General features: G+C 43.2%; 1 protein-coding gene across 6 annotated transcripts in view; it reads left to right on the plus strand.

Annotated features, from left to right (window-relative positions):
* arap1 (ArfGAP with RhoGAP domain, ankyrin repeat and PH domain 1) overlaps positions 1–25,824 on the plus strand; it is a 132,995-nt gene that overhangs the window by 59,895 nt on the left and 47,276 nt on the right. For all 6 annotated transcript variants that reach the window (XR_013962261.1, XM_080731559.1, XM_080731562.1 and 3 more), the window contains 4 exons: positions 184–290; positions 1,606–1,805; positions 4,742–4,827; positions 9,225–9,407. Coding sequence is in view for 5 of the 6 variants with exons in the window: in XM_080731559.1 (XP_080587685.1) it covers positions 184–290; positions 1,606–1,805; positions 4,742–4,827; positions 9,225–9,407 (576 nt within the window). In the remaining variant the exon portion in view is untranslated. The remainder of the gene's footprint in view (positions 1–183; positions 291–1,605; positions 1,806–4,741; positions 4,828–9,224; positions 9,408–25,824) is intronic.

A 25,824-nucleotide genomic window follows, 5' to 3' on the forward strand; every position in this document is an offset into this window, starting at 1 on the left:
ATGCATATTCCTCGATAGGAGGCTGACCATATAATAGTGACTCCATCCAACACGTTGAATTACTTGAATACTAATGTGTTCTCCTTGATGTTTCTAAGACCAGAAACACAAAACAAATCATCTCTATAGGTCATTGTGTGATCCAACGTAGTGACAGTGTGTGTTGTTTTGTTTTGCGTACAGGACTACCAGTTAGGAGTGGGCATCACCTCCATCGACATGAACGTTGGAAATATTAAAGACACCGACCGACGCAGCTTCGATCTCACCACACCTTACCGGATATTCAGGTATATATTGCACGCACCTACGCACGCACGCACACACACACAAACACACACACTAGTAGACTAATAGACACATAGGATCTATGTGTCTATTATTATGTGTCTCTATTAGAGGCTTCTAAGTCATAGAACAGAGATGATCTCTGTGCTGAGATGGTAGTGGTTTAACTAACTGGAACCTGGTGTAATACTGAGGCCTGCATCTACTGTACAGTACATCTGTTGATTTGAGAGATACCTCAGCTGGATACTAGTGGGAGAGGTTGACAAAGGCCTGTGTGTGTGTGTGTGTGTGTGTGTGTGTGTGTGTGTGTGTGTGTGTGTGTGTGTGTGTGTGTGTGTGTGTGTGTGTGTGTGTGTGTGTGTGTGTGTGTGTGTGTGTGTGTGTGGTCTACTGGCTCATCAGCCTGCCTTTGGGAAAGTCCTAAAAGACTCATGTTTGTAGAAGAAGATAGGGAGTGTGTTCTCTGGATTTACTTTGTATGGGGGCTGGTACAAAACCGTTTGAAAGCTCTGTGTGTGTGTGTGCTGCGCATGTGCGCGTGCAAGAGCCCACATGGTGTGTTCCAGATGAGATGAGAAGAGGAAGGACGTAACCACGAGGGTCTGCGTCAAGCTGTTCAGAGGCCACACATCTGTGTGGGTGTGTGTGTGTGTTTGCGTGTGCGCGTGCGTGCGTGTTCAATAAGTGTTGTTTGCAGAACGTGCAGTGTAATGACTGTCAGGTGTGTATACTGGCCATTGGGAAGTTCAGAGATTTGTTATGTGCACAAGCAGCACTTTGTGAATTATTGCACATATGAAGTTCCTTGCATTGCGCATTTTCAAAGTTTTGAAGATTCAAACTGAGAGTTATTGCTGTTTCCACTATAGGCTATGTGTCTACTATATCTTGCACCTTCTATGTGTTTTCTTTCTCCCTCTGTTTCTTGTGTATTGTATTTTTTCCCCCACTGAGTGTACAGCACTTTGTTTCAACACTGTTGTTTTAAATGTGCTCTATAAATAACATGGATTGGATTGGAGTAAAAAAAAAAGGAAAGGAAAAAAGACAGCTGAGTAAGAGTCACAGCTGAGTAAGAGTGCACCTACAGTGCAGACACACACACACACACACACACACACACACACACACACACACACACACACACACACACACACACACACACACACACACACACGCACACACGCCCTAGCCTTACTCACCGTGGCCCAGGGACAGACAGTCAGTATAGTTATGTGGCTGTGTTGAGACAACGGCCATGTCGGCCATATCGGCTCTAACTCTGGGCCGCGCGGTGTGCCTGTCCGTCCGCAGTTTCATCGCCGAGTCGGAGCAGCTGAAGAACGAGTGGGTGGAGGCCATGCGGGACTCCATCGGCGAGGCGCTGTCCAACGGCGAGGTGGCCGAAAAGATCTGGGCGGAGCCCAGCAACGAGTCCTGCGCCGACTGCTCTGCCGCCAAGCCGGAGTGGGCCGCCATCAACCTGTGTGTGGTGGTCTGCAAGCGATGTGCAGGTGTGTAATGTGTAGCTGCTCCTAGACCAGAGGGTCCAGGACCCCCAAAGTTTGTACTCCTTCTTTTTTTTACATTAACCACTTGAACCCTAGCATCCCTGTCCCTACAGCGCGGCACTCAGTGCCGCTTTGTGAGCTTGTATATCTGCTATTTTCTTTTTTTTACATTAACCACTTGAACCCTAGCATCCCTATTCTGAGGGGAACATTAGCTAAAAATAGCAGATCTTACAAGCTTGCAGATCCGCTTGGCAGTTGTTATAACTAAATAGGGGAACTTACTCCAATCTTTTTGGTTCATTTCTTTTCAGAATTAATGTGCTATCCAAAACATGCGTTTACCACTCTCACTGTCTGTTATATATTGCATTAATGATTGTTGATTGAATATTGACTACATTGTTTACATTTCTTCTGTCCAAATGAAAAGCACAAAGTAACATCATGTGAGACATAATGTGAGACTCTTATCAATCCATATAAAAGAATTGAAGAGGGATGTAAACAAAGTCAGGCTGACAATGGCCAAAATTATTATTTTATCATTATTTTACGTGTTTTTGTGTCATTTTTGAATAGAAACATATATGAAGCTTAATCTTTTTTTTTTATATTTTCGAAACATTATTTTTATTTTAGTGTCCGTTTTTCAAGAAAAGGTTCTCTATAGCTCCTTTAAGCTTGATGAGCTATGTTGTGTTTTCTACAAAACAATTAAATATTTAATATAATTGTACCCTTGTCATTTACTTTTAGCCTATATGGATACAATTATACACAGAACCCCACTAAAAATGTCACGCGCATTAACGTGCGTGCATGTGTGTGGGGCGTCCCCCCACTTCCAAATTTAGCACTACAACACTGCTTAGAAGGACAATATTGTTTACCCGGACCAGGAAAGGTGTGTTTTCAAATGATTCTCACGTGGTTAAAATGAAGATCAATGGGTGTAAATAGGAGTGGGCATGTCTGATAAAATGAATACCAAATATCTAACTATTGAATCAAGCTATTCTTTTTTTCCCTCTACACCAAATCTCTTTGCAGAAGGTAGCAGATCTACAAGCTTGTAAATGTACTGTTTAGCCCAGAAAGGACGCCTCGTAAACCACCAACTTCCGTAAATCCAGAAGCGTTTTCCGGAAGTTGGTGGTTTATGATGCTAACTCTAGCTTATTTGACCTTTATGATAATTAGAAGTTTCGGCGAGCTAAAGGCCAAAGTTCATCGTGAGACCGTGTTTGTCAGTGTCCGCTCGGAGCCATTTCCTTCTCGTTCGTGTTTTAACAGACACATTATACACATGCGAGACAATGCCTTTTTAATATTTTTATTTTGTGCTTTTTCTGCCTTTATTGATAGTGAACAGTAGACTGACAGGAAATAGGGAGAGAGAGAGAGAAGGGGAGTGACTGCGTGTGACTCCCCAAAGGTTGTCGGGGCCGGGAGTCGAAAAAATCACTTTACAGTTTACAGTTTACAGTTTAGGCATTTAGCAGACGCTTTTAATCCAAAGCGACTTACAATAAGCAGATACAACATCACAATAATAAACAAGATAATAGGTCAGTACATTAACAGCAATATAACAATGTAATTGGATATCTATCTAGAGAAAAACACAATATAATCAAGTTCTAAAGAAACCTAAAAAACAAATGTTAACTAGCTTCATGTATGGTCATTGATTTTACTGTAGTGCTAAGGGCTTAGGTGGAGTCTGAAAAGGTGAGTCTTCAGTCCACGGCGAAAGGCAGCGAGTGAGTCCGTTGTTCTAAGTGCGACAGGGAGTTTATTCCACAACTTGGGAGCCAAGAGGGCAAACTGTCTCGGACGAGTGGATTTTTGCCCTGGAGTTTTTAGCGAGGGTTCGGTCAGCATCCCTGTGTTGGCTGATCTAAGTGAACGAGTGGGGGAGTAGGGGTTGATCAGATTTTGGAGGTATGGAGGAGCCATACCTTTGGCTGCTTTGAAGGTCAGCATCAGTGTTTTGTATTCCATGCGGGCCGCAACCGGGAGCCAGTGGAGGCTGCGGAGAAGGGGAGAGACATGTGAGAACTTAGGCTGGTTGAAGACCAGTCGTGCCGCGGCATTTTGGATCAGTTGGAGAGGTTTAAGTGCACATGCCGGGAGACCAGTGAGGAGAGAGTTACAATAGTCAAGTTTTGATATGACAGATGTCTGAATGAGGAGCTGCGCTGCCTCCTGGGTGAGGAACGGTCTGATTTTACGGATGTTATAGAGTGTGAACCTACAGGACCGGGTGACTGATGCAATATGTGCCTTAAATGATAGCTGGGTGTCCAGGACCACACCAAGGTTTCTAGCAGTCGGAACTGAAGTCACCAATGCATTATCTATGGAAATAGTGAGATCTTGCATGGGGCAAGACTTAGCTGGGAAGAAGAGCAGCTCCGTCTTGTCCGGGTTCAGCTTGAGGTGGTGGGCTGACATCCACTGTGAGATGTCGGCCAGACATGCAGCAATGCGCTCTTCCACCTGGGTGGCAGAAGGGGGGAAGGACAAAAACAGTTGAGTGTCATCAGCGTAGCAGTGATATGATAGATTGTGAGCAGAGATTACAGCACCAAGGGATTTAGTGTACAGGGAGAACAGCAGAGGGCCAAGTACGGATCCCTGGGGGACTCCCGTTTGGAGGGTTCGGGGGGATGACAGCAAACCTTTCCATGAGACCTGGTAGGTCCGGTCCGACAGGTAGGAGGAGAACCACTTTAGTGCCGTCCCGGTGATGCCTAGGTCAGCAAGGGTGTCCAGGAGCACCCTTGTGTGCCAAGTGCCAACAGCTTGTAGAATTTCACAAATGATCTCCACAAGGCTTCACACACAGTCGGGCTGCACAGTGTGTGTGAGAATGTGTGCATTCTGTGTGTGAACGTGTGTATTCAGTGTGTTACCGCTTGTGTTTTCTTCAGGGGAGCACAGAGGCCTGGGTCCCAGCATCTCCAAGGTCCGCAGTCTGAAGATGGACAGGAAAGTGTGGACAGAAGAGCTCATACAGGTACACGCACGCACGCACGCACGCACGCACGCACACACACACACACACACACACACACACACACACACACACACACACACATTTTGTATAACACGGTTCTATTGTGAAAATAGCAGATCTACATGCTCACAACAACTCGCAACGCGAGGCATTGTGAGCACGTAGATCTGCTATTTTCACAATTTCTGCCTCTAATATTTGACAATTTGGCCAATGTTTAATTTGTCATTTTAGAGGTATTAAAAAGTCCTTAAATTGGCACTTTAGAAATGTGACGATACCCTCTATACACTTAAACTTTATGTTGGTTTGTTTACAGTTGAGTGAGAAAACGATGTTGCACATTAAGTTAATCATCTGGGGACCCCCCAAAATAATTGGGGGGTCTTGTGTGATGTGATGACGTCATCAAACGATAAAGTCAACTTCAACTCAACTTTTTACTGAGTCGAGTTGACTTGCAAAAATCACAAATCCGATTTTGACATCTACCAGCATGTTGGTAAAGTGTGAGTTTTGAACACCTTTCTGCCATCAACTGCTTCTCTTCAACAGTTGTCTTTACCACACAAACACGTTGCTCGCACCAATCTGCTGTTGTAACGTTTTGCATCATTAACATGTCCCACTCTCTCTCTATCTCAATCTGTCTGTCTCTGTGTTTCTCTCTCTCTGTCACACACACACACACACACACACACACACACACACACACACACACACACACGTGACACTAGTGACGCGTGAGATATTTCGTGAGAACATGGATGAGACGTAAGTCACTTACAATGAAAGATTTAAAGCGTTTACCCTAAATGAATAGGCCTAGTCTAAACAAACATCACACAAATCTTCTGAGTAGGTATTTGGTGATATACAGCATTATGTTGGCAATAAGGTCTACCAACAACTCTCATCTCAAGGTGTGTGTGTGTGTGTGTGTGTGTGTGTGTGTGTGTGTGTGTGTGTGTGTGTGTGTGTGTGTGTGTGTGTGTGTGTGTGTGTGTGTGTGTGTGTGTGTGTGTGTGTGTGTGTGTGTGTGTGTGTGTGTGTGTGTGTGTGTGTGTGTGTGTGTGTGTGAGAGAGAGGGAGAGGGAGAGGGAGGAAAAAGAGAGCCAGAGAAGTGACATTAAGTTATGACGTGAGTTTGGTAACTTTAGAATGACCTTTTTGACAACAACCGGGTGGGTTATACTGTACAGTACAACTAGCATTGTAAAAACAGCCTTTATGTCACTCTTACTGAAAGTTCTGCATTTTCGCAAAGAAAATGTGATAAAATCTTTTTGAAAGTGCTGTCAAAAAGGCTGACGCTGTTGTGTAGGGGACTGCCCATTAGTCCGAAATCTCATTAGTTCTACATCTCATTAGTCCAAATTTAGTTAGGGTTAGGTTTTAGGGTTGGGTTTAGGCATAGTTTTACTGAGGTTAGGGTTTGGGATAAATGGTAAAATGGTAAATGGTGCATTTATATAGCGCTTTTATCCAAAGCGCTTTACAATGTGCATTACATTCACCCATTCACACACACATTCATACACCGGTGGCGGTGGAAACCATGCAAGGCACCAACCAGCTCACCGGGAGCAACTTGGGGTTCAGTGTCTTGCCCAAGGACACTTCGACATGTAGACAGGAGAAGCTGGGATTTGAACCGCTGACCCATGGAGCATTGGCCAACCCACTCTACCTCCTGAGCTACAGCCGCCCTTCATAGGGATAGGTTTAGGTATAGTTTTACTAGGGTTAGGTTTAGGTTTATGCATAGTATTTTTCACCAGGTTAACATCACCAGATTCTGACTAATGAGATATAGGAACAATGAGATTTCGGACCAATGCCATGGCACCGTTGTGTAGCACTTCACACAGCTGATTCCGGCAGGCTATGTGAAAAGCTGTATTTGGATCTGTGTGGAAAGGTAAAGCTGCCATTAATGACAGGTCTTCTCCGTCATGCCAGTAATGCTTGATCTTTGTGTGAATGTGGCGATGGATTAGCTTACAATTCTAGGAAGGCCCAGGGTGATTAGCTGACTTTGGTCTGATTCGTAGAAAAGATTATAAACTCTCTGGCACAGTGGTAGGTAGGTAGGTGTTTGAAGAGTACACAACAGCCAAGGAAGCCACTGAGCTTTTTTCTGGCTATAAAGGCTAGGATAAAACCGGGTTATAAACGATCTAAAGGTTTTAAGGCCTCTCCAGAACCAAACTTTTCGGTTGAAAAATAAACTTTTTTATTTTTTATGTTTTCCGGAAAAAAGCGTCGGATGTTCATACTTCGCTCCTGTTCGGAGGGTTTGGGGAAAAGCGTACACCACGCTGCGTGTGGTGTAGGAGGCGGCGAGGCGCATTGTGAGGAGAAAGAGAACGAGAGAGAGAGAGAGAGAGAGAGAGAGAGAGAGAGAGAGAGAGAGAGAGAGAGAGAGAGAGAGAGAGAGAGAGAGAGAGAGAGAGAGAGAGAGAGAGAGAGAGAGAGAGAGAGAGAGAGAGAGAGAGAGCAACAGCAGCGATGGCGGAGATGGAAAAGTTGGAAGCGGTGGCACGTATTGTGGAGGTTATGGAGGAGGAGGAAATGTTAGAGGAGGAGGAGGAGGAGGAGGAGGATTTTGCCCTGCTTTGTGCAGCTGAGGAGGAGGCGCGAGCACATCTAGCCGGCGGGGGTATGTCCGAGCCACTGCTGCTGGATGAACAGCTATGGGACAGTGTTGTGGCCACCAGCATCACCCGTCTTCTTGTGAACACACACGTGATCCATCATCCAACCGACCAATCACGTTTGCCGTTTCACCGAACTAGATTTCGGCGAGTGACAACATCTCGTTGTGCAAATTTCAGAACTATTGTTCGGAGAAAAAGCATTCCAGAACTTTCGAGGAATTACATTTTATTGTTGAAAAGGACCTTTTGACCGAAAACGGCGGTTTCGGTCGAAGTATGGACAGGCCTTTAGACAGCTATGCTTAGATTAGACGTCGATTAACTGTTTTTTAAGCATTTGGTCAATTTCATTTATTAATTTATTTGTTTATTTATACGGGACAATGCATATTAATGAACATTACATGAAGCAACATCAAACATCCACATCAACAATACTGACATAACAAGGCACACTACTTATGCAAATACAAAGTACATTTAGAAAACAGTATAAAATAAATAAGAAAAAGAGAATAGAAAAGGTTTAAAACTAATTCTAGGGTAGACCTACTCTGTTGTGGACCGACAAGTCATACATGATCACACGACTGGTTACTCTTTAACCACTGTTTCAATTGACCTTTAAAAGCTGAGAAAGTGGGGATCTCCCTTAGTGTGACAGGGAGCTCATTCTAGTATTGACAACCTCTATATATAGACCGTCTATACATAGCCGTTGAAATTACTTTTTAGACAGACATCTAATAGCAGACTTTGACTCACCGGGCAAATTCCAGCTAAATGAGTTTAGCATCAACATCAGTTTAACCGCTTTAAACCTGTTTTACACTTTGGCTATTCGGAAGTAGACGATCTACAAGCTCGCAACCAGCATGTGTTTGTTGTAGTTTTTGTACAGACTTTGTGAAATTAGCCTTTTAGGCCTAGAATTATTTAATGCTTTAACTATTGAAAAATTGCTGATATACAAACTCATAGCGCGGCACTGAGTGCCATGCTGCGAGCTTGTAGATCTGCTATTTTTGAAAAATTGAGATTTTTTTTTTTTTAATATATCTTTTTAAAAGCGAACATTTGTAACTCAAATATTTGCTTCTGGGTGGTCCCTGGAACAACATATTTTGAGATGGGGGGCCAAATACCTGTAATTTGGGGTGTCCTTGACATGAAAATGTTTGAGAACCACTGATTCAGAAGAAGGAATAGCACAAAAAAAATAGCAGATCTACAAGCTCGCAGCACGGCACTCGGTGCCACGCTGTGAGCTTGTATATCTGCTATTTTTTTTTTTTTTTTTTTTTTTTTTAAATATGTTTATTTCGTTTTTCTTTTTTTTTTGGACAACATTTACTTGACAATAAAAAGACTACTTACAGACAAAACAAGATAATAAAAAGGAAAGAAAAGAGAATACAACACCATACAAAAAAACAAACAAAATACTTGACATTAACACGACACATAAAATTATTATATAATTATAATACAAAGAGCACATATCCTTAACAATAACTCCCAGAGTCCCATGCCATAAGGCCGGACAAGTGACTGTAGAGAGGCTGCGGCTACCCTACTCCTGGTTCCTCCATTAAGTGAGAGAGATCATTGCCCTCTGCTATTTTTTAATAGTTAAAGCATAAAATAATGGTTAAAGTGGTTCAAATCTAAATTAAGTGACACAGATTTGCGTCTAAACAGAATAAAGATTATTATTATCCTCCACCCTGTGTCCAGGTGTTCCTGGAGCTGGGCAACGAGCGGGCCAACAGCTTCTGGGCGGCCAACGTCCCGCCCAGCGAGGCTCTGATGCCCTCTAGCTGCAGCGAGGACAGGCGGCGCTTCATCACCAACAAGTACCGCCAGGGCAAGTACCGGAAGTACCACCCGCTCTACGGCAACCAGAGGGAGCTGAATAACGTAAGAGGATGCTGCTGTTTGTTTTCTTGTTTTCCTTCCTTCCGCCACTCTCGTTCTGTGGGTACGCTTATGAAGACCTCACTTTTCTATTTGTATTTGACCTTTATGATAATTAGAAGTTTCGGCGAGCTAATGGTCAATGTTCACCGTGAGGCCGTGTTTGTCAGTACCGTCCACTACGCAGCTATTTCGTTCAGGGTTTTAATGGCTTTTTTGTGGCTTTTTCTGCCTATATTAATAGTGAACATGACTGACAGGAAGAGAGATGGGGGAGTGACACGCAGCAAAGGTAGTCGGTCTTCACCAGCAGCCTAGGCGCCCGGACCACTAGACTAGCCGCCCAGGCCGCAAGACAATACGTTTGTTGCCACACCGCTATGTTTACGCGTCTGGTCTATTTCTGACGAACGTGAATGTTTGGGCGATGAATAGAATTACATTTTATTGGCTTGTGAAAATAAATAAATAAGATATCTAAACCACAATAAATATTTGTTTTTTCAGAGCCACGTGTGACTTTGAAGCATGACGTTTATTCACATTAAAATAAAAATCTAGGCCTGTTTACAGTCTGGCTATCATGAAGATTCCAGAGGAACAGGCATTGTCCCACCAGGAATTCTGTTCCTAATTATTTTGTAGCAAGCCTGGCCCAAGTTTTTAAAGCATATTGATGGATCAGCATGAACGAGTTGCTCACACAGCCGCGCGTGACAGACAGTAATTACAGTGACATAATGTTTCATGCACATTTGAAAAACCTCTGCGACCCTGTCGCGACATTGGCAGCATGCTCCAGTGACATGCTGTGTGTTGTCACATTTAATCACGTATGTCCCTATAATGAAAGTTCTTTAAAAGAAACGAACGACTGAATGACGTCAGTGAAGTAACGTTGACAAAGTTTCCTGACTTCTTGCCGTAGAACAATACAAACAAGATAGATAGATACCTTTATAGATAGAAAAACTGGCTTTGGTTCCCGCTTGGTTCCTGTGAAATTCTCGCACACGTGTGCGTTTCATGCACGCCCTCGCGGGAGGCAAGATCTGGATTGTGGTCATTCTTTGTAAATATCGCCCTTTGTTTACCCGCGGAGCGATAGTGTTTGTGTCTCCACTGCGGCGCGACCCCCACTGATCCAATTCCCCCGTCTGAAACGGCCTTTACTCTTTCACAATAACACATTTAGTCTTACTCCAAGAGTTAATAACCATGTCTTTCAAATAACGTCTTCAACTGTAAATAAAATGAATCCATTTTTAACTGTTTTTAATCCTTTTTTTTAATACATTTCAATTTAAATCGATATCAAATGAAATGAAATATGAATCACAACAGTCCCTCGTTCAAATTGCCTTTGTTACTGGGACAAAGGGTATCGTCAGTTGGCCACAGCACCACACAGGCAGCACTGGCAATAGAGTTGAGCAGTTTAGCCAAAAAATCAAGCCAAAGATTGACGTACTGTAAGTTTTTCCCCCCTTCTATTCCTTCATCATAACTTTTATTGTTTGGGAAAGCTTCTTTCATCCAAATACACAATATGAACAATAAAAATAGAATGACACATTTAAATATGAGCAGCTGCATTACTGCAGCCCATTATGAAGATGAACATTAGTTTGCTATCGGACAGAAACCTAAACCTTTTCCTCTTCTGTAAATTAGCTGAATAATTTATAAATGTCAAGGTGCCACGGGACAGTTGGTAAAATGACAACATTAGTTCTCTTTTATTCGCTTTATTTCCACATCTAACTATTAATTTAGCGAATGTCTGTCCGGTTGACCATCTGCATGCTGACATCACTGATACTACTCGCCATGGTTAGGGCTGTCAAAATGTTTACATAATCGTCTAATCGCAATTATTTGACATAATCGCGACTATGTTTCATAATCGTCATAATCGTTTCCATGTTGAACATTTTTCATATATTTTTTTTTTTTCAAAGTAAAAAATAGTGGAAATAGCCGATCTACAAGCTCACAACGCGTCGCATCAATGTTCTTTTTTAAGTATAAAGTTGTCAAATATATCTATATATGTGTCATATCTACCATGTGCAACTTCAAAGTCTACAAGCCAAACAGAAATGTAATTGTCAACGACAAAAACTCAATTAAATCGTTAAACGCAAACTTATTTGAGTGATAATCGTCATGTAAAATATCATAATCGTGACAGCCCTAGCCATGGTAACCGTCTGTCTGCATGCTGACATCACATCATACTCTGACGTCATAGTGCTGACATCACAGACTGGCCTGGACACCGAACGCCATGTATGGGCATAAAGATCTGCCCAGCGCGCACTCCAACATGGAACACCATATATGGGCATAAAGATCTGCCCAATGGGCACTCCAACATTACTTCTCAGACTCCTACATTCAATCCCTCAGATACTGTGCACACCCCTGTGTGCACCCGGGCACAGGGCTAGTATCGTATGAAAAGACAAGTGCAATGTGCATTTTTGTATGGCTTGGCCTTCCATTTCAATGACACAATTTGTAATCAAAGTAATTTGCTACATTTGTCATTTGTGACTTGGCCCACATTCAACACCAATGGCTTTTTCCAGAAAGAATAAAATAAAAAAATAAAAATAAAACACATCTACTTGAAAATAGATTACCCAGACTGTTTAGCTATAAATGGCCAATGATGCAGTTCTTATGTAGAGCTACTGTAGACTACATCTCTATTTCATTTGCATTCGAACTATTTCGTTTTGGGTATGCTAATTAGTCAAGCAGAGCCTTTGGTAAAAAAATTAGGAAAAAATCAGCGATTTCAATGGCCGTTTTCAAGATCCTTTGGCCATTATCTCTGGAACGGAAGGTCCAATCTGCTCAGTTTAAAGCTTTTGAATGTGTGACTTTGAGGACATTAAGCTGGTGGGCCAGTCAATATTGCGCCACGGGCCGGATGTGGTCCGCGGGCCGGAGTTTGAGTATCACTGCCCTACTACTTCGTCAATCGTCACACAACATTGCCACACACAAGTAACAAAGCTCATCTACAAGCTCTCAGTGTGTCGACACACGTTCGTTGTGAGCTTGTAGATCTGCTGTTTTTGACAGAAAAGTAAGGTTTCTGTGGATTTTATATAACTGAACAAATGAAAAGCTGACACATTCTGCTGTTTGAGGAATCGGTCTGTACATCAAAAGGAACAGTTTTGGACATACAAGGGTTTCACCCGACAGCGACGATTAAAAACTGGCCAAGGAATATGTGTGCGTGCGTTTGTGCGTGTGCAGCTACTTTATATCCATACGTAGACAGACAGGGTTTTACTGTGCAATAGTGCTGAATGTGTCACTGTTTCAAAGGCTAAAGGTCACCTGATCAGCCGCTTAACCCACTTACCATAAACAATATGCAGAATGCGCGCGTGTGTGTGTGTGTGTGTGTGTGTGTGTGTGTGTGTGTGTGTGTGTGACTGACTCACATAGCATAGCACCTGACACTGAGTGTTTCATTTTCCCCTCCTTTGAATGGTTTGGTGTACAAGAAGAGTGTGTGTGTGTGTGTGTGTGTGTGTGTGTGTGTGTGTGTGTGTGTGTGTGTGTGTGTGTGTGTGTGTGTGTGTGTGTGTGTGTGTGTGTGTGTGTGTGTGTGTGTGTGTGTGTGTGTGTGTGTGTGTGTGTGTGTGTGTGTGTGATGGGCTGTAAGGAACTGGAAATACAGCATTTTTTCTTGTGTGCGCACGCACGCACACACACACACACACACACACACACACACACACACACACACACACACACACACACACACACACACCATTTTGGCCTAAATACAGGCATTGTTCCAGTGTTTGCCTCCCTCCCTGTTTCATTCAATCCTCCCCCATACTGACCATCATGCTCTGGTGCTCTGTGATCTCTCTCTCCCACTCTCTCTCTTTCTCTCTCACCCCTTCATTCCATTGATCTCTGAAGGAGACTTTTTTGTTTTTCTACCTCTTTCCTGTGTGTTTTTGATTACACCCCAGCCCTCTCTCTCTCTCTCTCTCTTGTTGTTTCCTAGATGTTGCGGCTCCATTGATCCTCGCTCTCCCTGCATGTTTTTGATTGCATGCCTGATTAGGCCTACATCCCAGCTCTCTCTCCCTCTCTCTCATCTGTCTGTCTGTCTCTCTCTCCCTCCTATCTCTCTCATCTGTCTGTCTCACTCTCTCTCCTATCTCTCTCATCTGTCTGTCTCACTCTCTCTCCCCTCCTTTCATTGGGCATGTGAATGGTGCTGTTTGGTTTTGAGGTGGATTTGTTAAAGGCATATCATGTAACTTCATAATATTGTGTTTAAATAACAAAACAACATGCATTTGTAGTACCCAGCGTTTCCCTCATCATTATCAGACATTGGTGTTCATCTGCAGAAATGCACTGCCCTCTCGTTGTGTTTTGGTGTTTTCACTGTTTGCTTCGGTTGCCCAAAATTAACGTCCCCTTCTACCAAAACAAACAGGGAAAACACAAAAGTACAGCAAGAGGACAGTGTGTTTGTGCAGGATGACACCTCCACACTACTCCTGTAGTTAGTAGCTGCTATAGAGGTCAATGTTTTTATTGCTTTGTTACTGTATGTAAACTACTCAGGGCAAAGTTGCATTATATACCTTAAAGCGTTTACCTGTACTTTTCAAATCTTTTCAAATCATATACCATACCATCTTATATATTTTTTCCATATTCTATTTCAATACAAAAAACACAGTATCTCTATTATTATCTTGAATGAGAATAGTTGTATTCTCCCAGCGCAGGTTTAGAGGTGTAAATCAGTGAGTGGGTAATCTCCATCATTTTTGTTTCAGTAGAGAAAGAAAAGGAAAAGAAACATGTAATCTAAGAACCTGCCACACTATAACATTTTACTGCTTGAACCTGTGACAAATAATCCATCTTGCGGGAAGTGTGTGTGTGTGTGTGTGTGTGTGTGTGTGTGTGTGTGTGTGTGTGTGTGCGTGTGCGTGTGCGTGTGTGTTTGTGTGCGCACTCACTGAGTAAAGAGAGAGAAAACAAGTGAAAGAGTAACTTTGGGCACATGCTGGTTTGTTTATCTAGTCCCACCCCTCCCCTCCTCTCTCTCTGTCTCTCTTTCTCCCTCTCTCTCTCTCTCTCTCTCTCTCTCCCTCTGACATCATTACTAGTTTGCTGGAATGTATGTTAACTCTGCCTCTCTTCTCCCCTCCTCCTCTCTCTTTCTCTCTCTCTCTCTCTCTCTCTCTCTCTCGCTCTCTCTCTCTCTTTCATTGTTTGGCTGATAGGAGTAGAGCAACTTTGCTTGTGTTGGTGCATTCAGGAGTGAGTGTTTGTGTGTGTGAGGCTAGCTGACCTTTTATCAAGCTTCTGCTATACAGTTTGAAATACGTTCTCATTCTGGTGATTTGATCTCCTACTGGTTTTGTGTGTGAGTTGTGTGCCAAGTGTGTTGTTGACTGACACATTTAGACGCACAGGAGCGACTGAAGAGACACATTGACAGGTACGTTTTTTACGCATAGTGCAGTGTTAGTGGAACTGTATGTGTGTTCGTTCTAGTAAATGTGTGCTTATAGGTACGTTTGACGATGCTTACAAAATACTGTGTGTGTGTGTGTGTGTGTGTGTGTGTGTGTGTGTGTGTGTGTGTGTGTGTGTGTGTGTGTGTGTGTGTGTGTGTGTGTGTGTGTGTGTGTGTGTGTGTGTGTGTGTGTGTGTGTGTGTGTGTGTGTGTGTGTGCGCACATGTGTCTTTGGTTAATCACAGTATGTGTGTCAGTCAATGCATTCCGCCTTTAGCGAGGTTGAAGGGAGACATGTTGGAATGTGTGTGTGTGTGTCATTAGAACCTGAGTATAATAAGCACAGATGTACTGTTGTATTGTGTTTCTGATCTGGCTGGCTGCTCACTGGAGTCAGTGCGCCGTGAATTGCGTCTGCAGGCATATGAATTTGTGTGGGCATGTCTGTGGGCCTGCATTTATTACTCTGTTTCTGTGTGTGTTTGTGTCTGTGTGTGCGTGTGTTTGCATTAATGCACATGTGTTCCGAACTTCCTTGTGTGTTGAAATTGGCTCTTATCAATGCACAGCTTTGTTTGTCTCCCTGTCTCCACTTCATCCGCCACTCACGGCAACGCTATGCAAAGTATCTCTCTCAGTGATCAACTCCTTTCTTTTGCTAGTTTGTTGACCTAGATCAGTGGTTCTCAACCTTTTCAGGCCGCGACCCCCAAAATAATCATATTTGAACTGGGGACTGGGGACTCCTGAAGAGCTCTACATCTAGATCTGCGTGTAGATTGGCTATTTTCTCAATTTCTGCCTCTAATATTTGTCAATTTGGCCAATGTTTAATTTGTCATTTTAGATGTATTAAAAAGTCCTTAAAATGTCACTTTAGAAATGTGCAGATACCCTAAAGTTTATGTTGGTCTGTTTACTGTTGAGTGAGAAAACAATGTTAACATTTAGCTAAACATCTGGAGACCCCCCAAAATAATTTGGGGACCCCTCTGGGGGTCCCGATCCACAGGTTGAGAACCACTGACCTAGACTAGATAGCCATCCTGTCCTGTCATGGTGGAACTAAAAACAGCCCATTAGACTCTAATGCTCTAATGATTAGAGCTCACACAGGGCTACTGGAAACAACACTCCGCCTGCACGTTCTTTCCCTCTACAGTGAGGATATAGAATATTCGCAGTGTGCACAATCAGGTTGAAATTCTATTCAGTGAGCGTAGTAGATCCAAATGCTCACAAGACCATGATAATAGTCTTTATTGTCCCCTCTGGGATGTTCATCTTCACGGGCTGTTCCAACAGAAAAACACACAACCATTATAGCACAGAACAACATAGCAGACAACATAACACTAAGACAATATATATCAGCAAATGCTCCTACTAAAACAAAACCTTTTGCCTTTTCAAAGTTCGGTATCTTCGTCCGGATGGAATGAAGAGTGAATTGGCGTTTAATGGCTTTATAGCTCATATCTGAAGGTCTGATAATCGTTTGAGTTAATAATGACATAAATCCCCAAAGAGGAGGTCTATGGATTCGAGGACGTGCAGGTGGCTGGAGGAAGATGCACTGAACAGAAACGTATGGAACCGGCTGATCAGCTACTGCAAAGCCCATGGAAATTTGCCAAAAGAAGAAGAAAAGAAGCCATAAATCCTCAGGGTATGGATTGGATAGTGACATATGGGGGGCTGTCTGGAAAGAGAGAGGTTCATCGCTACCCGATTTCTCCTGACAGATAAATGAGTTCCTGACAATAAGGCACTTCCAATAAACTGTTTGAAAGCCTAGACAACGAGAGCTGATTTATCACATACCTCATCCCAAGGTTTGGATTGGTTGGTGAGTCGTGACACTGACTAAACCATGACACTGCAGAAGCAGGTCCTATAATTTACTTTCAGAATGAGTGATTTAAGAATGGATGCTACATTTTAGTGAAGCAGGTGGATGGATGCAGGGATTGGGTGCAGCTTGTGGCTGGAATTTGTGTTTGAAATTTGTGTTAAATGACATCAGCAAACCATCCCTTATTGAGGTCAAAGTTAGGTCTTCTTTAGCCTCGGAAACCCAGGCTTTTATTTTGGCGATAGGAAGAAAAATAAAAGCCTGGGCTAACCTGCTGAAATTTCTGGCATAGGAAGTGGGAGGCGGGCCATGGCACATATCGTGAACCAATAGGATCCACCGGCTGTTTTCAGCCAGTGGATCCGCCCCCTCTAGACCAAAATAGGCCTGTGTTGGGAAAGGTTAGGTCTTCTTGATCTAAATACCTGTCAGTCTGGTTGATCCAGAGTTCCTACTCACGGTACAAGAGGCTGAAAAGAGTCATTTCAGGTGGTTCAGGCTTCTGGTAAGGATGCCTCCAGGGCACCTGGCTGCTAACCAGGGAGTTTTTCCAGGCACGCCGAGCTCAAAAGAGGCTGTGGTGGGCTGGCCTACGGAGGACCATGCTGTGGGGAGATGTTATCTCCATGCTTGCTAGGGTATCACCTTGGGATACCTTGGGATCCCCCCAGTCAGAGGGCCAGTCTAACGGGGCCAGGGTCCGGATGCGTGGGATTTTCTGCAGGCTCTGTGGCCCCCGAAAATCGATAGATGAATGAAAACCACATCACACCCACTTACTGTGCGTGTGACAAACCAAAACAAATCCAGAAAACAAAAATATATATATAATATAAAGTGAAAATATTTTTTATGTCCATTTCATATGTACAGTTCATCTATAGCAATATTACTAGTACAGCAGGGGTCATCAATATGTCACGGACAAATGTGTCTGTGGCAAAGAAATAGAATTCCTTTTTAGATTATAATGTTCTTATTTTGATCATAAAACCCAATTACTGAATGTCAAGTCAGCAGGGTTTCTTCAGAATATGTATGCCATGATTTACTATGACACTATGGCACATTAGGAGTCCACTATTCTCAAATGTTTAATTTGCCAGGACCCCCATAACTCTGAGAGTATACAAATGGATCCAAATTAGGTTACATTTGTACACTCTCAGAGTTACAGACCTGTTATGGTCATTCAAGGCTGTCTCTATGTGTTTCTGGTAATATTATTGCCCGGTCACTTTATATATTCGTTTGGCAAAAATGTCCACCACAAGTCAAGACAGCGATGACCCCTGAAGTACAATCCTAGCTGTCAGTCAGAATCAGACTGGTATTTATTGTCACATCACAGGTTTGCAGTTGTAAAATCCTCCTCAAAGTCACTCCATCGACCCAGTGTCCTTCTTAAACCAGTGCTCTCCTAGTCCACAAAGGAACCCCATATCTTGTTATACATCTTGTTTTTCTTTTAAAGGAATAGCTAATCCTTTTCCATAGATAAGACAACTACTTGGTATGTTTACAGTTTTCCATGACAATGCTTGCCTGCAGAGAGGGAACCTTTTGTGATGCATTGTTTTTGTGAAAACAACCGTAGAATCTATGGAATGTCTTCAAGATTGGAAAAAGAAATCCACAAAGGTCATGCCAGGTGCAGGCACATTGTAAAGCAACCTGCTGAGGAAGTGCCTTGTCATGTGACATCATATATACATAAAGCCTTCTGATTGTGTGTGTGTGTGTGTGTGTGTGTGTGTGTGTGTGTGTGTGTGTGTGTGTGTGTGTGTGTGTGTGTGTGTGTGTGTGTGTGTGTGTGTGTGTGTGTGTGTGTGTGTGTGTGTGTGTGTGTGTGTGTGTGTGTGTGTGTGTGTGTGTGTCTTAAGGGTGGAGCGAGATTATATTGAGTCATGAATAACATACTAGTAAGGAAGGGGCCCAATATGGCTGCAGTGCATAGAGCCCATTACTGATTGATCCAGAGTTCCACGACAGAGTCCCAGGGAAGCCCACTTTTCACCCCCTCTACACACCAAATCTCTTCGCAAAAAAATAAAGAAAAATAAAATAGGCTTATGTGGCCCCCAGAATATGGATGCTGGGGTTCAGTTGGTTAAGTCAGTGGTTCTTAACCTGTGGGCCGGGACCCCCAGATGATTAACTTAATGTGCAACATTGTTTTCTCATTCAACAGTAAACAAACCACCATAACGTTTAAGTGTATAGAGGGTATCTGCACATTTCTAAAGTGAGCATTTAAGGACTTTTTAATACTTCTAAAATTACAAATTAAACGTTGGCCAAATAGTCAAATATTAGCGCCAACATTTTTGAAAATAGACGATCTATATATGTTGTGAGCTCTATATTGTGAGCTATTTTCACAATAGAACCGTGTTATACAAAATGTAATGCCTCAACTCTTAGCGCTCGTCAGGGTGGGGGGGGTCCTCAGTTCAAATATGATTATTTTGGGGGTCGCAGCCTGAAAAGGTTGAGAACCACTGGGTTAAGCGAACGTTTGGTGTGGTGTGGTGTGTGTTGCGTGTCATTGCATGGTTACTGGTGTTTTGTTCTCAAATCGTGCAGGGCAGGCGTGGCAGAGCAGTAAAGTCTTTATGACTCTGTTTTTGTGGACACTTTTTGGTTTTGGAATATTGGCTTCAGGCTGGGCTGGGTTCCACTGGTTCATAACATCTGCTTTTCTCATCCCTTCATCCATCCATCTCTCTCTCTCTCTCTTTCTCTCTCTCTCTCTCTCTCTCTCTCTCTCTCTCTCTCTCTCTCTCTCTCTCTCTCTCTCTCTCTCTCTCCTGTTGCACTTCTCCATCCATATGACTCTCCTCACAGCTATGTCAAGGTCTCAGTATAAAGCCTGGTTTATGTTTTGTTGTGTGCCGGACTGCCGGTGTCGCCAGTCAAAAATAGCAGACTCCCGACTCCAGTTCATGACTCCATAAGGTTTTTATTGTTTTCTTAATTAACACCTCTGCTCTGTCCCTTCTTTCTTCTCCTTCTTTTGCATGTCTCTCTCTCTCTCTCTCTCTCACTCACTCACTCACTCACTCACTCACTCACTCACTCACTCACTCTCTCTCTCTCTCTCTCTCTCTCTCTCTCTTTGCTGAATCTTTTCAAACTAGCCCTTACCCGTTCAAAGATATGAGCTCCGAAATGATGTGCAGTGTGTGGATTATGGGATGTGCACTGTGCACACAGTATATGAGGGATGGAAAGTAACTTTAACTGGTGCTTGCATGCTAATATGTAGGAGCATCAATGTAAGAAATACCCGTTCCATTTAACGGCTACAGAGATACTGTGTACCGATCTGCATGATTTTGGACAACATCTGTAACAGGGCCAGAACCACCCCCCCCCCCCCCCCGCCCGCCCGCCCGCCTGCCCGCCTGCACACACACACACTCCCCCCCCCCCCCCGTGTGTGTGTGTGTGTGTGTGTGTGTGTGGGTTTGTGTGTGATTGTGCATGGCCTGAACAACAGCGCCCCTCCCTTAACATGTGTGGTCACAAAAGGTACTGTAGGCTAAATATATATAGATACACCATAAAAATGCAATTATACAGCATACGATTTGTGAAAGTGACAAACGGGCTTCACAGTTATGTCAGGTGTGTTCATATGCTGATGGTGATGCGATTTCAGATCAATTGCTCCAGCCACTGAGGAGAAACGCGGTTTCAGACAGACAGACACTCAGACAGACAGACAGACATTCGGAAAATTATATGTTAGATCTGCACATTGTCTCTCTTTCTCTGTCTCTCAATCTATATCCTCATTCTCTCTTTCCTCTCTCTGTCCCTCTTTCTCTTTCGTTTCTCTCTTTTCCCCACTGCCTCTCTCTCTTTGCTGAATCTTTTCAGATCTGCTCTTGATGATGTCACAATGAACCACACGTTGATTTGTGGTCATTTATTTCATTTGCTGCTTGGGTGTGTGTGGGTGGGTGTGCGTGTGTGTTTGGGGAGGGTCACAGACAGACAGTAATCAGCCTCTGATTGCAGTCTCGAAGACTTTCATCTCCTTTCCTCTATCTGTCTTCCTTCTCATTCTTGTTTGTTGTTCTCTCTAGTCTCCCCCTCCGCTTCCATTCTCAAATCTGGGTCTGGAGGTTGTGTTTTCAGACACACCCAGATTACATCTCTCTCTCTCTCTCTCTCTCTCTCTCTCTCTCTCTCTCTCTCTCTCTCTCTCTCTCTCTCTCTCTCTCTCTCTCTCTCTCTCTCGGGACATTGTGTAAGAACCTTGGATTCCTGTGTGTGTGTGTGTGTTACTTCCATTCTCATAAGCAGCAGATGTTTGAGGGTGGGAAGTCTTGAAATACTTAATGCAGCTTCTTTCCTCATCATGCAGCATCATGTCCTCATTGGTTCCTTCTATGGACAAATGACCTGTCAGTGGATTTACTCTCCAAAATCCAAGCTTACCACTGTTCTACACTATACTGTAGCCTGTGGCCCTTGACCAGTCACGACAACTGGATACTGAAGTATAGACAGCCTATAGAGGGTGTAGCCAGTAGCCTAGCACAGCTAAACGATCCACCCATTGTTAACACAAGGGATAGATATATACAGTACTGCAGTTAGTTAACTGCATGAGTATATAGTCTGGCTACGCCAGGCTAGTGCACCAGACCATTTAGTGTGTCTCAGTATGTTTTGTCTGTGTGGATATCTGCTGCATTTGTTATCTCTGTTGTCTGTGTGCGTGCGTGCGTACATGTGTGAGTGGCTGCGTGTCTGTGTGGTCCTCTTACTAAGTTAGTGAAATAGAGCAGTTCAGCGTGTGTGTGTGAGTCAGTGTGACAGAGGCCTATGGAATTTCCCAATCTTATCCAAATGAGCCCGTTGGTTTAAAGAAAAAACAGATGCAGCGCGTGATCTTCTGTTACGTGAGGAGAGAGACCCCGCATCCGTGCAAGCGTGCATGTGTGTGTGTCCGTGTGTCCGTCCGTGCCTTGGAATGTGTGTGTGTGCGTGCATTCGAGGCAAGCTCTTCAGCTGTAAAAACAGTGCCTCTTCCTTCAGCCCATCACCTCCATCTCTGCTGTTCTTTTCCCAGCTCTCTCTCTCTCTCTCTCTCCCCCTCTCCTCTCTGTCTGTCTCCGTCTCTCTCCCACTCTCCCCTCTCTGTCTGTCGCTCTCTCACTCTCCCAGCCTGGTTAAAAAGCACTGACCCTTTGTCCCCTCGTGTCTCAGTTTTCCACTAAAGCCAGACGTATACTTCGTTGCGCACCAGTTTCGCACACGTCCAAAAATGCAGATTGCCTATTTTCGGTGCACGGCACACCGTGCACACTGCAGACATTACAGTTGACGTTCAGACGGTGACACCATTGCGGTTAGCGTGGTGTTTTCCTAAAAGTGGGGTGGAGACGGTCATTAGTTCCAGATGGACTGGAAGCCCACAGGCCAGTCTTCAGTATACACGTAATGCCTGATTTATACTCTTCGTGGATGCTCGCTGTATCCCTGCATCGGGCTGTCACAATTACTACATAATCGTCTAATCGTGATTCTTTGAAATAATCGTGATTATTTTTCATAATCGTCATAATCGTTTCCATGTTGAAAAATGTTCATATATTTAAAAAAAAATGAAAAAAAAAAAAATGAAAAAATAGCCGATCTACAAGCTCACAACGCGCCGCGATGCGACGCGTTGTGAGCTTGTAGATCGGCTATTTCCACTATCAATGTTATTTTTTAAGCATAAAGTTGTCAAATATGTCAATAATTTCTTTGTATATTTAGGTTATGTGTCATATCTACCATGTGCAACTTCAAAGCCTAAAAGCCAAACAGAAATGTAATTGTCAACGACAAATACACAATTAAATCGTTAATCGCAATTATTTGAGTGACAAATAATCGTCATGTAAAATGTCATAATCGTGACAGCCCTATTCGTGGTTGCTCGCTGTATCCCTGCATCGCAAATAGCAGATCTGCAAACATATGAGGCATAAAGAGACTGCTGGAAGAGAAGCATCTCTATGCTATGTAACTTGAACCTGGAGGTTAAAGTTAACGTCTGTGTGCTAATGATTCATGCTGCCATAGATACTCCCATTGTATGGGTCTCCAGTGGCTTTCTAATCAGTTAGAATCGTCAAGAAACTGAAAGCAGTGAAATTAAGTGAAACTAAGGTTGAGAATCATTCTTAGTGGATTAATAGTCGTGGGAATTTGTTGATTCATCATTAGGTTCATAGGTTTCGGTTTCGGTATTTGTAGTGCTCACCCTGTCCAGGCAGTTATTACACTGGCCGCTGCCCGAAGAAGATAAAGATAAAAGAATGAGAAAAGAGAAAAACAAAAAGAAGACTAGACTAGGACAGAAGAACTTAGTCACACTGTCAGTCAGTCACAACAGGAGGGAGTAGAGTCTAAACACACAACCCACAAAACAACAAGTGAGGAGTAGGAGTCCTCTTCAGGAGTGGGTCCCAGTCCACTCACTCTTGCTAGTTGAATCAGTCAGAATACAATTGTGTGCCGTTCACGTTCGCAGGGCTGCAGGGAGAGGCGTGATGAGACAGCGAGGAGTGGAATCGGAGCAGGTTATTGCCAAAGTTCACGACCCGTCCCCCAGTCACTGCGTCACGGCGCTAGGCTCGCGGGGAGGCGAAGGGAGAGCTCTTGTGTCAAGCGCATCTCCGCAGACAGCACAGTAGTAGCGGGCGAGGCGTAAATAAAAAATAAACAATTTTTTAACTGAAAATGTCGCTACAGTAAAAACTCTATTTTCGCTACGCTCAATAAAACATGTAAACCTTCTTATGCAAATACAAACACACATTGAAAATGGTAAAAGATGACAAGACTATCCTTACCAAATACCATTTATTTTGCATTGTGTTTTACAACTGTTTTTTCCCCCTGCTTTTTCTGCATAGTACTGTGTTTTATTTGTCTGTCATTCTACGTTTTACTGTATGAGTTAATAAAGGACCCCAATTGAAACAAAACAAGCACAAAGCCTTTTTTGAGCGGTGGTCACACCGTCTCCTATACGTGGCCGTGTGTGTGGGTATCCGTCCGGCCGTCCGTCCGGCCGTCCGGCCGTCCGTGTATGTAGCCTCAAGCATGCAGTACCTTTTCTGACCACACATGTTAAGGGAGGGGCGCTGTTGTTTTCTCTCTCTCTCACACACACACACACACACACACACACACACACACACACAGGGGAGAAGGGTGGGTCAGCATGTGTGGTCAAGTATTATTATTATTATTAACAAACTGAATGTTTTAGGGTCAAATAAATTAGAGTGAGTGAAGAAACTACAGCATTGTAAAGCACACTAACCCCGCTGCACCCACCCAGTAGTGCTGTTGCACAGCCTCCACGACCACCGCTCAGTTCACACGGGTGTGATTTTTTAGTGTACCAGTGCCAGTGTCATGAAACTGTACCCTTTCCTATGCAAACTCGTAATAAAGTCTTCAATCAATGACATTAATTCCCTTGAAAAGCAGCAAGGGGCGTGAGCTTTGGCAATAACCTGCTCCGATTCCACTCATACACATACAATAAAACGTGTGTCTTCTGCTTTTGTCCTGGTCTGTTTCCTTCCAGCTGAGAAGCTCTGACTGTGCATCACATGCTGTGGGGGAGGGAGGGAGGGAGGGGAGCCCAGCCCAGCAGGACGCTATGCAGAGTTGACACTTTGTAATCAGCGGGGGTTTTGTTATCATTACATTTCTGGCAGAAACCTCTCATCTCCATAGTTTAACTTTTTATTTCTTCTTAAATTAACGCCCTACTTGATCATCATACTACATTGTCACAGTCACACAAAAGCATCAAAAAGTACATGCTGTGTACAAGCTCGAACAGTATTTTTTTAAAGGGCAACTTAGTTTTTTTTACAACAAGGGTTCATATTTTAGATTGTAATTAGAGAAAAGAAAATATGTTTGTTAAAATGTTTTCATTTACTGCTTTCTATCGTTTTTGCGATTCTTTTCAATGATTTTGATTTCAGTGGGTGGGGGCATGCGTACAAGTGGCTAAATATGCACAATAAGCCCATTCCCAAGATGCACCGCAATCTTTCATGGGCAGATGTGACTTATGGGTGCTATTAGTGTTACTATAAATAGTAATAAAGAAATTGCCGGCTTATTGTCTAAAAAGACATATCTTTACCACTTCTACTCATGTCCCCACCCGCTGAAATCAAAATCGCTAAAACGATAGAAAGTGAATTAAAACATTTTAACATCTAATAGTAATTACAATCTAAAATGTGTACCCTTATGTAAAAGAAAACAAAGTTGTCCTATAAGTTATTATCTCAGATAGTCGCCATTAGGCGGTTATGTAATAACTGTGACAGGCCCACTATCATCGTCTTCTGTCTCTCCCTCTCTCACCCTCACTGTCCATGTCTTCTTTCATCACATCCACATTATCTCCAGACGTCTTTGTCCTCTGCTCTCGTTTGTTGCACCCTCTCTTTGTGTTTCCAGACTTTCTTTTTCTAAGCAGTATCCACTTCAGAGGTGCATGAAAAAGTCAGGAAAACTGGAAGAACACCATTTCAAAAGCACTGTCCTCTAGAGAGGTGCATGGGAAAGTCAGAGAAACTGGAAGAAAACTATTTCAGCAACACTTCAGCAACAGTAGCTGCTGTATAAAACCTCCTTCTCTAGGGTGCTGGCTATCAGCCAGACCTTGACATTTTTTCCGTGTTTATCTGTGATCAGGTAGCATTATGAAATTGTGTGGGCATGTTTTGGGGGACTGCATGTATTACTGTGCGTGTGTGCGTGTGTAGGTGTAGAGCTTAGAAGATGTAATATTTTTATTGTTATGTCTAATATGCACAAGAATAAAACATTTTGGTTTTGGTTCTGCAACATTCTAGCAACTATAACAACAATAATCTTGAAATAATTAAGAATAACGACAATAGTAAGTAGAAGGTAAAGAAATAAAGTATGTATATAAAGTATGTATTAGTCATAGCATTACTTGAAGGAGCTGTGTGCATGGTTCCTACTTTAAA

This window comes from Nannobrachium achirus (assembly GCF_963921795.1).
Source record: "Nannobrachium achirus genome assembly, chromosome: 8".
NCBI lineage: Eukaryota > Metazoa > Chordata > Actinopteri > Myctophiformes > Myctophidae > Nannobrachium > Nannobrachium achirus.